This window comes from Rhinoderma darwinii, chromosome 1 (assembly GCF_050947455.1).
Source record: "Rhinoderma darwinii isolate aRhiDar2 chromosome 1, aRhiDar2.hap1, whole genome shotgun sequence".
In the NCBI taxonomy this organism is placed as follows: Eukaryota; Metazoa; Chordata; class Amphibia; order Anura; family Rhinodermatidae; genus Rhinoderma; species Rhinoderma darwinii.
In genome coordinates, this window is record NC_134687.1 from 48,067,981 (window position 1) to 48,081,571 (window position 13,591).

The 13,591-nt window shown below is 42.0% G+C and overlaps 1 protein-coding gene across 3 annotated transcripts in view; it reads right to left on the reverse strand.

The window, feature by feature from the left end:
* The window catches only part of FAM184B (family with sequence similarity 184 member B), a 109,144-nt gene that overhangs the window by 18,093 nt on the left and 77,460 nt on the right, over positions 1-13,591 (reverse strand). For all 3 annotated transcript variants that reach the window (XM_075858455.1, XM_075858464.1, XM_075858447.1), the window contains exons 8-11: positions 11,852-11,910; positions 7,388-7,559; positions 4,464-4,607; positions 998-1,112 (exon numbers count right to left, since the gene is read on the reverse strand). In XM_075858455.1, coding sequence (XP_075714570.1) covers positions 998-1,112; positions 4,464-4,607; positions 7,388-7,559; positions 11,852-11,910 — 490 coding nt within the window. The remainder of the gene's footprint in view (positions 1-997; positions 1,113-4,463; positions 4,608-7,387; positions 7,560-11,851; positions 11,911-13,591) is intronic.

A 13,591-nucleotide genomic window follows, 5' to 3' on the forward strand; every position in this document is an offset into this window, starting at 1 on the left:
CGGTGTCAATTTGAAGCGCGAAAAACAATGCTGGAATAGCTGGGATTTTTTTCAATTCCTTCTCAAATTTTTTTTATAAAGGTTAATCAATATAATTCTTACACCCAAAAAAGCTGCAATTGAAAAATACAACTCATCCTGCAAAAAACAATCACTCATATGACTATGTCGACATAAAAATAAAAAAGTTATGACTCTTGGAAGACGGGGAGGAAAAAACAAAAAGAATGCTTGGTCATTAAGGGCAAATAGGCCTGGTCCTTAAGGGGTTAAAAATAATAAAAAGGTTCATGCTTACAGCCCATCTGCTGCCATAGCAACGCTATCCTCTGTTCTGAGTCCAGCCTGGTCCGCTGGGATGGAGTTTCATCTCATGTGACTGCTGCAGCCAATCACAGGCTGCATCAGTCACATGGACTTCAGCGTCATCCCAGGAGGTCGGGCTGCGTTGCTATGACAACGTAGAACAGGGTAAGTATGATTTTTTTTTTCTAGCAGTATTTCCACAGCAGACATTCTGCCCGAAAAACTGCACCACAATTCGGTGCATTCTTTCCGGCAGAATTCCGTGCAGCTTCCAGGACGAATACGCTGTGTACTTTTATGCAGCGGATCCGCCCTGTGTGCAGGGAAAGTGCAAAACTGGACTGAACACACTGTTAATGTTGTGCTTGGCAAAATATAAAATATATACTGTATATTTATTACAAAATCTGAAGGACTCTTGAATGCATAAACAAGATGGGAGGCTCAGAGAATAATGTTCGAAAGCTATATATATATATATATATATATATATATATATATATATATATATATATATAAAAAATATAAGATTTTGGAAGAACACATCTAGAGCTCCCTTATATGAGTATCCAAAATAAGTCCCAGTTGATCCTGTAGAAACAAAACTACCATGGGGCTCTGACTTTATGATAATCTGCAGTGTAAGATATTCTAATACATAACTGAAGTTTTGGAATAAAAGTCGGCTTACCAGTAAATGTTTAATGATCTGATCTTTATCAGTCAGTTTATCCTGCAAGCAGTTTATGAGATGCAAATCCTCTGGACGGGGCAGTTTCTTTCCCTTATCTTCTATATCTTTAAGCCTGTGTTTTATAAAAATGGAATCAGCTTGTAATCAGAGTCTCAATTTTAATGTGACTACAATCGTATTAAACTGTATCGACATGCACAATAAAAGAATTACATGTAATCTAATAAACTGTATTAGGGCAGATACACACGAACGTTGCGTTTTTGCGCACGCAAACAACGCTGCGTTTTGCGCGCGCAAACAACGCTGCGTTTTGCGCGCGCAAAAACCATTTGACAGCTGCGTGTGTCATCCGTGTCTGATGCGCGGCTTCGTGATTTTCGCGCAGCCGCCATCATAGAGATGAGGCTAGTCGACGCCCGTCACTGTCCAAGGTGCTGAAAGAGCTAGCTCTTTCAGCATCCTCGACAGTGAATGCCGAACACAATATCGAAAAACCTGTTGAAAAAAAAGAAAAAGTTCGTACTTACCGAGAACTTCCCGGCCGTTGCCTTGGTGACGCGTCCTTGGTGACGCGTCCTTGGTGACGCGCCTCTCGACATCGGGCCCCACCTCCCTGGATGACGCGCCAGTCCATGTGACCGCTGCAGCCTGTGCTTGGCCTGTGATTGGCTGGAGCTGTCACTTGGACTGAATTGTCATCCCGGGAGGTCAGACTGGAGGAAGACGCCGGGAGTTATCGGTAAGTCAGAACTTCGTTTTTTTTCCTACAGGTTCATGTATATTGGGATCGGAAGTCACTGTCCATGGTGCTGAAACAGTTTAACTCTTTCAGCACCATGGACAGTGACTATCTCCTGACGTAGCGTACCGATAATTTTTTTGCCGGGTTCGGACAAAACTAGTTCGGCCGAACCCGGTGAAGTTCGGTTCGCTTGTCCGGCTTCGCTCATCGCAAAGACACTCCGTTTGGATGTTCGGAAACAGAAAAGCATGTGGTGCTTTTCTGTTTACATTCATCCTTTTGACAGCTGGTGCGCTGCTTCAGTCGGTTCGCAGGGAAGTGCTTCCGTGCAACCTGCGTGGTTTTCACGCACCCATTGACTTCAATGGGTGCGTGATGCGCGAAATACGCAGAGTTATTGAACCTGTCGCACTTTTTGCGCAGCAGACAAACGCTGCGCAAAAAGCACGGACTGTCTGTACTGCCCCATAGACTTGTATTGGTCCATGCGTGCCGCGTGAAAACCACGCGGCCCGCACGGACCGAATACACGCTCGTGTGAATCCCCCCTTAAAGTACATCTGTCATTATAATATTAAAGTTTTCTCATATGTTAGTACTTTTCCCAATGATACAGTTGAATATTATTTAATAAGGCTTCGTTCACATCTGCGTCAGGGCTCTGTTCCGACGGAGCTTTCCATCGGAATGGAGCACTGACTGACACAAACGGAAACCATAGGTTTGGTTTCCGTTTGTGTCAGTCAGGGCTCCATTCTGATGAAAAGCTCAGACGGAACGTCGGAACGGAGCCCTGACGCACATGTGAACATAGCCTTAGATGGACTATCCGTGTCTACTTTATGTACTGCCTTTAATTTAGAGCAAAAGGAAACATACAGTATCTCCCTAGTGATCCCCCATTAAAGGGAGACTTTAACTCTATTCTATATTGCAAGCAAGGTCACCATTACGGTCATAAACAAGGGTGACTGAATATGACATCACCTTATCTGTTCACAGGAGCACCCAGTTTTAAAGTCCAGAGGGCCCAGTAGGAGGATCTTTGGGAGTAGGGGAGCGTTTGAGTCCTTTGGAGAAAAGGGGTGAACATAACGGTCATAAGGGTAGAACTATAAGCCTCATTGAGGATAGCAGGGAGAGGAAGTTGTCTCATAAGCCTTAGAATAAGCATGGACTTTATATTATATTACATATGTTAAATTACACTATATATATATATATATATATATATATATATATATATATATATATATATATACACAAAGTGCTGGTTACCAGTGCTTTGTGCAAGTATATCTTATTCCTCTTCTTCTCTAGACCAGCACAGCGCATATATGCTAAAAATGAGAGGGGCTTTAAAATCTCCCAACTATTGTGTTAACTCTGAGGGTATGTTCACACGGCCAAATTTCAGACGTATACGAGGCGTATTATGCCTCGTTTTACGTCTGAAAATACGGCTCCAATACGTCGGCAAACATCTGCCCATTCATTTGAATGGGTTTGCCGACGTACTGTGCAGACGACCTGTTATTTACGCGTCGTCGTTTGACAGCTGTCAAACGACGACTCGTAAAAATACAGCCTCGTCAAAAGAAGTGCAGGACACTTCTTTCAGACGTTTTTGGTGCTGTTTTCTCATAGACTCCAATGAAAACAGCTCCAAAAACGGACGTAAAAAACGCCGCGAAAACGGCGCGAGAAGCGCCGCGAAAAATGCGAGTTGGTAAAAAAACGTCTGAAAAGCAGGGTCTGTTTTCCCTTGAAAACAGCTCTGGTTTTTCAGACGGTTTGGTTGACTACGTGTGAACATACCCTTACCTTGGCATTACTTTGCAATGTCATGGGTGTTGGGCATATAGGGGAAATACGGACTGTAGAGTTTCAATTATATAAAATGAGAGGGTTTCATGTTCAGGAATGGCCAGGTTATGAAGCTTGTTTATTTCTCCAGTCAAGGGTCTAACAAGCCACATCAGATTATGTCCAGCAGAGGGCCCCATTTATTTAATGCTTAGCCCAGACAGCTGGCAGAAGAGTCAGCTGTACTGCCCAAATGGTGACCCTGATTGCAAAAAAAGATAAATTCTCATAGTCCTGATCAACAGCACATATGTAATCAGATTTTTAGGCAAAAAAAACACATTAGTTAGACACTTCAGATGTTTGTATAAGGGCTTATTCAGACGAACGAGATATACGTCCATGCAACGGACCTATGCGCGTCGCACGGACCTATATTAGTCTATGGGGCCGTGCAGACAGGTGCGTGATTTTTACGCAGGGTGAGTCCGCTGCGAAAAAGTCACGACATGTCCGTTCTTTCTGCGTATTTTGCGCATCACGCACCCATTGAAGTCAATGGGTGCGTGAAAATCACGCGCACCACACGGAAGCACTTCCGTGGGACGCGCGTGATTCGCGCAACAGCAGTGAAAAGGATGAATGAAAACAGAAAAGCACCACGTGCTTTTCTGTTTACAAACATCCGAACGGAGTGTCATAATGATGCGGCTGTGCGAAAAGCACGCAGCCGCGCATCCTATGTGATGACTCACGGAGCTGCTAAGTGCCCTTTGCGCACGCAAAACGCCGCGTTTTTTGCATGCGCAAAACGCACAAGCTCGTGTGAATCCGGCCTAAATGTAACATGAGCGTATTCTGCTATTAAAATAACATCAACCAAAGAGAAATCATAGATGCGATTGAGCTCACTCGGCTTCTAATGCAACAATCTTCGTCTGAAGAAAAGACTGGGCATTGCTGAACTTGGACACCATGGCTTGGATTTCCTTTTGGTGGGTTTGTCTCAGAATCTCCAGTTCCATTTTTTGCTTCTGTTTCAGTTCTTCCTGATGTCTTTGCATATAACAAAATATTGAAAAAAAAAAATACAGGAAAATGACTTATAAAGAGGAAATAATAATATAATTGGCTGCCTTTTTATGCCACTGCCCCCATAACCATCATCCCCTCAGACATAAGCTACGGGACAACTAGCAGAGGCATTACTTACTACGTTAGTCCCTTTACAGCACCGATCTGAAATACTTTTTTCATTCCAGGGTGAAGATATCAATTATCAAAGAAAAAGACCCAAGTTCTTCATATGCTCAAGTCTTGCTTTCCCATGACAACTCATCTTGTTGACAGTTTACCTTTGTCATAGGGGCATTGGATCCAAATCACCATATATATCCAAGCTCATATGATAAATAGCATGAATATTGGCACTTTGGATGTGAACATTGTTGTGGATGGTGAGTTGGATCCTTTTAATGCTCCTATGACAAAACTGAACTGGCAGGACACAAGAGAGGAAATATTGCCATGAGGGCAGAGCAACTGGAGACTTCTGGACAGTCATGTTTTAAATCCTACTTGAGAACTAGTGGACATGAGAATTGTCAAGTGTAGTATTTGCGCCTTCTCTTTTTGCTGGGGAAGTGTGTGAGACCTGCTAATGGCTGGTCTCACACTTCTGAGAAATTATACTCTGTTCTAGCTTCTAAATGTAAAAATGTCTTATTTAAAGTCCACCTTGGAGCAAGACTTTTGCTCAATGTATGGGAATTTGCTTAAACAGCCCAATTATTTTATAGGGGCCATGTAGTGTGGACAATCGCTTTTTGTCAATGTAGCACTGCCATTCAGTTGTTATTATTAGTGGCATCTGCACATTTCCACTTCAGGTAAAATCTAGTATTACATGGTGCCCCTTCAAATAAATGGGCGATTGTAAAATATGGTTGTGCCGATTCCACCGGAGTGAGAGCAGCTCTTGGAAACATGTCTGCTGCTCTGGTTGATAGGAGTGCATGGTTGATAGACATGTCATAATCACTTACGTTAAAGAAGACTTCCAGTGGTGACACAACTTTCCATCCATGCACCCCCCACCTGACTGTATATAACACTCTACTCTTCTTTTATGTATACTGTACTTACTTACTGAACTGCTGCCTTGTCTGTGCTCTACAAAAGTCTCCATCTTGATTCTTAGATTTCCCCAGCTTTCTCTTCCTTTTTGCTTTGCTATCAATCCCATGATGCTTCAGCACAGCATCACATGACCAGCTAAAGACCATACCATTTCTGCATGCTGGGGGGACACTGTGATTATCATTCTCTCTATATTCTCTAAATAAGCTGAGAAACCATAAGTATACAGACAGGGAGGCTGCACTATATTCTTCTACATTATACCTGTGTGACAGGAACCTGTCTAAGTATGTGGTAGCTGATAATAGAAGTTTCTGTCCCTCCTGTGCAAAACTAGTGTGGTCCAGGAACTGCTGAAGCCTGTGAAGCGCGTCACCGAGCCGGATTCACAATGCTGCTAAGCAACCATCCCAGTCTGATATATAGAGATAGAAGCAGCAAGAAAATAACAGGTGAGAGACTGACACATGGATTATTATAATGGTACACATGGGAAAGTTTAGTTTTGGCCGGAGTGTCCCTTTAAATCTTCTTTATTTCAATATCAGTCAAAAAAGATAAAATACAAATACACGTCTATTTTTCTATATTAACACACTCCGCTCCAAATACCCATAATCACTTATGTTAACAGAGTGTTGGAGGTGTGATACCTTGAGAAGTAATTTCTCTTTGATTCTGTTAAATAAAGTGATTAACTAAAAGAAAATGCTGCTTAATAAAGTGTCTGTCCGATCTACTACAAATCTACTTCACCCGGTGTACTCTGCTGATGTCACTGAATCTCCTCCAACCTTCCGGTTTCCTGCAGATGAAATACGACTTTTGCCAAGAAATCATCTCTGTCCCTCCTTGCAGTAGTCTGGAGTACGCACACTGCCTGTGACATGTTTGCTGCTGCACAGTGCACGGTGTGTTGCCACTCCTGTGTATTTTCCTTTGCCTTAGGGAGGATTTACACGAGCGTGTGCGTTTTGCGCGCGCAAAAAACGCGGCATTTTGCGCGCGCAAAAGGCACTAGACAGCTCCGTGTGTCATCACCATATGATGCGCGGCTGCGTGATTTTCGCACATCATTATGACACTCTTTTTGTATTTTTGTAAACAGAAAAGCACATGGTGCTTTTCTGTTGTCAATCATACTTTTTACTGCTGTTGCGCAAATCACACGCGTCCCACGGAAGTGCTTCCGTGTGGTGTGCATGATTTTCACGCACCCATTGACGTCAATGGGTGCGTAATATGCGAACAGCCCAGAAATATAGGACATGTCGTGCGTTTCACGCAGCGGACACACGCTGCGTGAAAATCACAGACTGCACGGCCCCATAGGCTAACATAGGTCTGTGTGACGCTCGTGTAAATCCTCCCTTAGACTTGTATCTGTGACTCTCTAGCATGCTGCTCACAATTTGTAATGATCTATATAACTACAGGGATTGCTAGATGTGATCTGATTGGTCATCCCTATGTGTTGCCTGGGCAAGGCATCGTGAGATATGTAGTTATCTGAGCTACAGGCTGCAGAAAGTAATTTTCACAACCAAGGTGGTGGACACAGGCTGGGTTATTCTCTTAGAAAAAGCCAGTTAGAGGTGGCATGGAGAATGGTGGGAATTATTTCACGTGTCTGCTGGAGTTTCTCTTTAAGATATATATATTTAGTTTGACCGATGTCACAGCCGTTTTTACTGCACCTGGTTTGCTCTTCATTCAGCTGTAATGCCTCTTGTTGGGATATGGTAACCTCCTTGCTGAGAAGTTCTACTGAACCCCTTAAGACTGCATTCTCCTGTTCCAGTCTGGACATCTCCTTTTCAAACTTTTCCAATTTATTACTTAACTTTTTGAACTGATTCTGTGAATTTTCTTCCTAGAGATGTAAATAAAAAACTTTAAAAACTGTTACATCACATCTAACTTTTTCACACTAGAATATTATAAGACAAAATTGCACAATATTAATTTGCAAACTGTAAATATTTATTTGACTAAATATTCAAAAACAATAAACTTTATCACATACTCACCCAATTTTTTCCCACCCCACCGATTTCCTCAGTCAATCAGTTTCCCCGCCACGCCTTGTTGTCAATCATGCGTGATCACATGGTGTTCATACTATTATGTCACATGACCGCAGCTGCTGAACACTGCCTGCCACTGTGTTGTTTCATCAATAGTGACGTCACATCAGCAATTGGCCATTGGTAATGTGACGAAATTTGCTCATAATATTTTGGCCAGATTAGAGGGGCACTTATCCAACTCATGCAAATTGATGATCTTTATGTTCTTATAATTAAATATCAGAGTATTGAATATATGCAATATTCCTAGCAATTAAAAACCCTTTTAATATTCACAGCTTTTTGCTTCCTTGTGTTACATCAAGAATACCACCAAAGGCTCGGTTCACACTGTACTTGGAGTATACGTTCGGCATGCCTGTTTGAAGTGTGCCACAAAACATATGTGCTAGACATACTGTATGTTTGAGGGATGAGCACCAATGAAAAAAATATATATTTGCTTCTTCTTTGAATATCACACCCATTTAATATGATGTTTACTGCAAATACACAATGTCATACAATGGCAGTGGCACTATGCATAAAGAAAACTTCCGTAATGTACAAATTATTATTTGTGTGGAAGCTCATGTATGACATCTAGTCTTTCTCAGTGGTATTGCATATTTTTAATTAGTATTTTTTTTTCTGTGCCCATTTTTATTTTTTTTGCCGTGAATAACTAAATATTTTAACCATTCAATATTATGTATGAGTTCAGTTAGATGTACAAAGAATTGTGAGCAAAAATATGATTGAGGCTAGCTTTACATTGGCATTTGTCTTTATAGTTTTATTTTAGATTTAAAAGAAAAAAAAACCACAAATTAGTAGATCTATTTACGAGTAAAATTATACAGGAACCCATAGAATTTTTAGAATGTTTAGAAGATGCAAAATATTTTGTCCTAAGAGGTTGGATCATTTGTGCAGATAAAAAAAATGAAAATAATGACCCTAGCTAAATATTCTGTACTTATATAGAAAGCCTATGAGGGCCACAACATACTGAGAATATCCATATTCAGATTGTTTTATTTATCCAGATACACTCTTTTTACGGGTAATGCTGTCTAGGGTTAGGGTTACCCATACCTCCCAGCCGTCCAGTATTCCGCGGGACAGTCCCGGATTCCGGGCGGTGTCCCGCTGTCCCAGGCGGCCGGTGGTATGTCCTGGTGTCAACTGTACCTGTGTCCTCAGGACGCAGATATAGTTGAAGTCAATGCTGAAGCAAGGAACTGTCAGCTCCCTGCTCCAGCATTCACTGTGTGAAACGCCCGTGAGCCCCTTTCGGCACAGATAGGCATGATAAAGTGACTTCATTGCGCCTGTCTGTACTATGAGTGGCTCGATGCAGAGCAGAGAAGCAGAGGGAACGGGGCTAGGTAAGTATTTTTTAACTTTTTTTTTATTAGGCACTATGGGGACATTTTACGGTATGGTGGCAACTAAGAGGGCATTATACTGTAAGCAGGCAGCTAAGGGGGCATTATATCATGGAGGCAGGTAAGGGGGCATTTTACTGTAAGGGGCAGCTAAGTGGGCATTATACTGTATGGGGGCAGGTATTGGCGCATTATACTGTATGTGGGAAGCTATGGGGGCATTATACTGTATGGGGGCATTATAATGTATGGGGCAGCTATCGGGAATCATCTTTATGGTGGCGGCTACGGGGACATTATACTGTATGGGGGCATTATACTGTATGGGGAATTTGTGTTGGAATTATACTGTATGGGGGCATTTGTGTGGGCATTATATGGTATGCAGGCAGCTACGGGGGCATTACACGGTACACGGGCAGCTATGAGGGCATTATGCTGTATGGGGCAGCTAAGGGGGCAAGAATACTGTATGGGGCATCTAAGGCTGCATTATACAATATAGGGGCCGCTAAAAGGGCATTATACTGTATGAGGGCAGCTATAGAGCATTATACTATATGGGGGCTGCTATGGGGGCATTATATTGTATGGGGGCATTATGCTGTATGGGGGCAGCTATGGGGCATTATCTTTATGGTGGCGCTAAGGGGACATTATATTGTATGGGGCCAGCTATGGGGCACTATACATTATGGTGGCAGCTAAGGGGGTATTAAACTGTATTGTGCAGCTATCGGGGCATTATATTGTATGGGGCAGCTGTGGGGGGCATTATACTGTGTGGGGGCAGCTATGGGGCATTATGCAGTATGGAGGCAGCTATGGGGCATTATACAGTATGGGGCAGCTATGGGGGCATTATGCTGTATGGGGGAATTTGTGTGGGCATTATAAAATATGTGGAACATCTGGGTGGGCATTAAACTGTATGGCGGCAGCTAAGGGGGCATTATACTGTATGGGGGCAACTATTGGGGCATTATACTGTATGGGGGCAGCTATAGGGTCATTATGCTGTATGGGGGAAGCTATAGGGTATTATACTGTATGGGGAATTTGTGTGGGCATTATACTGTGTCTGGGCATCTGTGTTGGCGTTATACTGTATGGGTGCATCTATGTGGGCGGTAAACTGCCTATGGAGGCATTATACTGTGTGGAGACAGCTATAGGGGCATTATACTGTGTGTGGGGTTCTATGGGGGCATTATACTGTGTGGAGGCACTATTGGAGCATGATACTGTGTGGGCTAAACCGGGCGTGTTTGGATGGGAATTGGGCATGGTTAGAGGAGTGGCTTAGCAGGGAAAAAATTTACCGCATCAGTTTTCCCTCTTTGCGATATTTGAAAGTTGGGTGGTATAGGTTACCTTTTATTTTAATTTTATTATTTTTAAGTTTTCATTTTTGCCTTGTGGTGAAAAGTTATACTTAAAGGCAATGTAAACCTTTGCACACTGTTTTTTAAAATAAAACAATGTACTATGGAATTTTAAAAAACTTTTGAATTGGTTTTAATTTAAAAAAAAAAAAAATAATTATTTTGAGAAACAGCTTCTATGTATCCTGGATACATAGAAGCTGTATCTTGCGCTCAAACGCGAATCCGTCAGATCTGCAGAAATTTAGATATGACCAATAACAGGTGGATCCCGTGTGAGCCGCTGCCACCAAAGTTGTCAGTCCCGCTAACCTGACGGAAAATGGTTCTATGTATCCAGGATACAAAGAATCTGTATCTCAAAAAGTAAAAAATGTTTTAATAAAGAACAATTAGAACGTTTGAAATACCATGATACATTGTTTTATTTAAAAAAAAAACAAGGGTGCAAAGGTTTACATAGCCTTTAAGGAATATATAAGGAAATCAGTACACAGGTAGATGAAAGCAAGTGAACCTATGACATTTGTCAAAAATATAATATTACCATTTGTTATTAGTCGTTACTGAAAACGGTTCCATTTCTGAGCACAAAATGTTCCAGGAATGTAAATACCTTTGTAATTCTCTGCAAATTAAATATGATTGGCAATTATGTCTTAATGTCATAATGTTAATAGAATGGCACATTGCTTGGTGACAGCAGGAATTCTTAACCTTTTCAAGTACCCCAGTTAAGGCTGTCAGTTACTTCTTCAACTATCTGTGTTTTATTATGAGTCACACATGAGTCACACATGCTGTAAAAAGTCATTTTTGGGGTAGGGTTCCATGGCAACACAGCGTCTGTGAGTTGCGACTTGGAAAAAAATTTGCAAGGGACCTTGCGACATTCCAAAAAATCTGCAATTTCTCTGTGACTGGCAGGTGACGCCGTATCAACGTGGAGTTCTAGACTTGGATACTGAACTATAAATAATAGTATTATTACATTGTTAAAGAGGCTCTGTCACCAGATTAGAAGTGCCCTATCTCCTACATAATGTGATCGGCGCTGTAATGTAGATAACAACAGTGTTTTTTATTTTGAAAAACTTTCATTTTTGAGCAAGTTATGAGCTAGTTTAGATTTATGCTAATTAGTTTCTTAATAGACAACTGGGCGTGTTTTTATTTTTTACCAAGTGGGTGTTGTACAGAGGAGTGTATGACGCTGACCAATCAGTGACTAATCAGTGTCCTGCACTTCTCATTGTTCCCGCCCATTGTTACAGTGTGATTGTGCAGTGAAAGAAAGAAGGGAAAAAAAAGAAAACCTGCCTGTTGTCCAGATGCATTTTCTGACGACTCCTGTGATGAGGCTTGACATTCACATCTGGAAAGAAGAAAAGTTATAAAACATCACGTATTATTACCATTAAAGATAAGACTCAATCTTAATGTACATTGTGGCTCTCGGTATACTATATAATTATTTTCCTCTAGTAGACTTAACACTACTACTACTAAATAGACTTTTTTTTTTTTCGCAAAAGCCTTTTAAAAATGTAGCTAAAATGAAATCAGATTAAACATTTTTTATGTTCGAATCCCTCCAAGTAATTTTTTTTTGCAAATTTTTTTTTAAAACATGTCTACTAACTTGTGTACAATATACATCAAAGCATAAAAATATAGGCACGTATATAAATAAGAAACTCTGCCGAAGTTTTTCAGATTTCAAGTCCGGAAAAAGCAATGTCTCACCGGCTCATCTGAATCAAAGGACTTCATAATATGGGGTGAAAACTTTTTTGCACTTTTACACTATTGCCATAATGTTTTTGTACACCACTATGTTTATACAAAGAATATACCTTTTCGACTTTAAGGGTATGTGCACACGATAACGACCATTACGTCTGAAATTACGGAGCTGTTTTCAGGAGAAAACAGCTCCTGCATTTCAGACGTAATTGCTCGTACTCGCGTTTTGCGAGGCGTCAATTATGGGCGTAATTTTGAGCTGTTCTTCATTAAATTCAATGAAAAACGGCTCAAATTACGTCCCAAGAAGTGTCCTGCACTTCTTTGACGAGGCAGTCATTTTACGCGTCGTCTTTTGACAGCGACGCGTAAAATGACAGGTCGTCGGCACAGTACGTCGGCAAACTCATTCAAATGAATGGGCAGATGTTTGCCGATGTATTGGAGCCGTATTTTCAGACGTAAATCGAGGCATAAAACGCCTCGTTTACGTCTGAAAATAGGTCATGTGAGCCCAGCCTTACAGTTGTTGTTTCTGATTTGTATACCTTCCTATATGCTTATACTTTTACTATCTTTGAGATTATGTGAACCATCTCACTGGCACATAACACACCTATGTACTAAAAGGTCTAGTAACCATTCCTTATACAGTACTTTATACATCAACCATTTTTCATACAACAAGGTGCGTCGTAGCCTTGGACACAGTAAGGGATGTGCAGCAGTGTATGCAGTGCCACTCCTCCACAGGGAATGTTGGACTAGTCACCACTGTTCTCCAGATAGATGAAAGTCCAGCCATTCAAATCAGTGCCGTCAGCACCTGGCGAACCCGGTCAAGAGCCGGGGCCCATTACCCTTGGTGGGCCCACTCGGCCACCGGATGCTGATTCTGCTGTCATGGCTCCTCCAGGAGTGGATTCTCCGGCCAGAGTCTTGCCAGGGATTCTGCTTCTAGAGGGAGCCCCTGTCTAGGAGGAGGCGTAACTACCGCTATAGCAGCCATAGCGGCTGCCACGGGGCCCGCGGCATGAGTGGGCCCGTGCAACCTGCCGTCACAGCTCCCCCATGCCCAGTGGCCCCACTAGCAGCGACTATGGCAGCTACAGCGGTAGTGGACGCAGATACTATTGAACGCTATGGCAGAGCAGGGAGGTATCTCCCCGCTCCACCATTTACTAGGCTACAGACTCTCAAACAGAATGCTAGTAGATAATAGCGCTCTGCCCAGGACTTCGGCTCTGGGGTTGCCCCTGACATTACTGTCCATATATGGACAGTGATGTCAGGAGGAGAGAAGAAGTCTC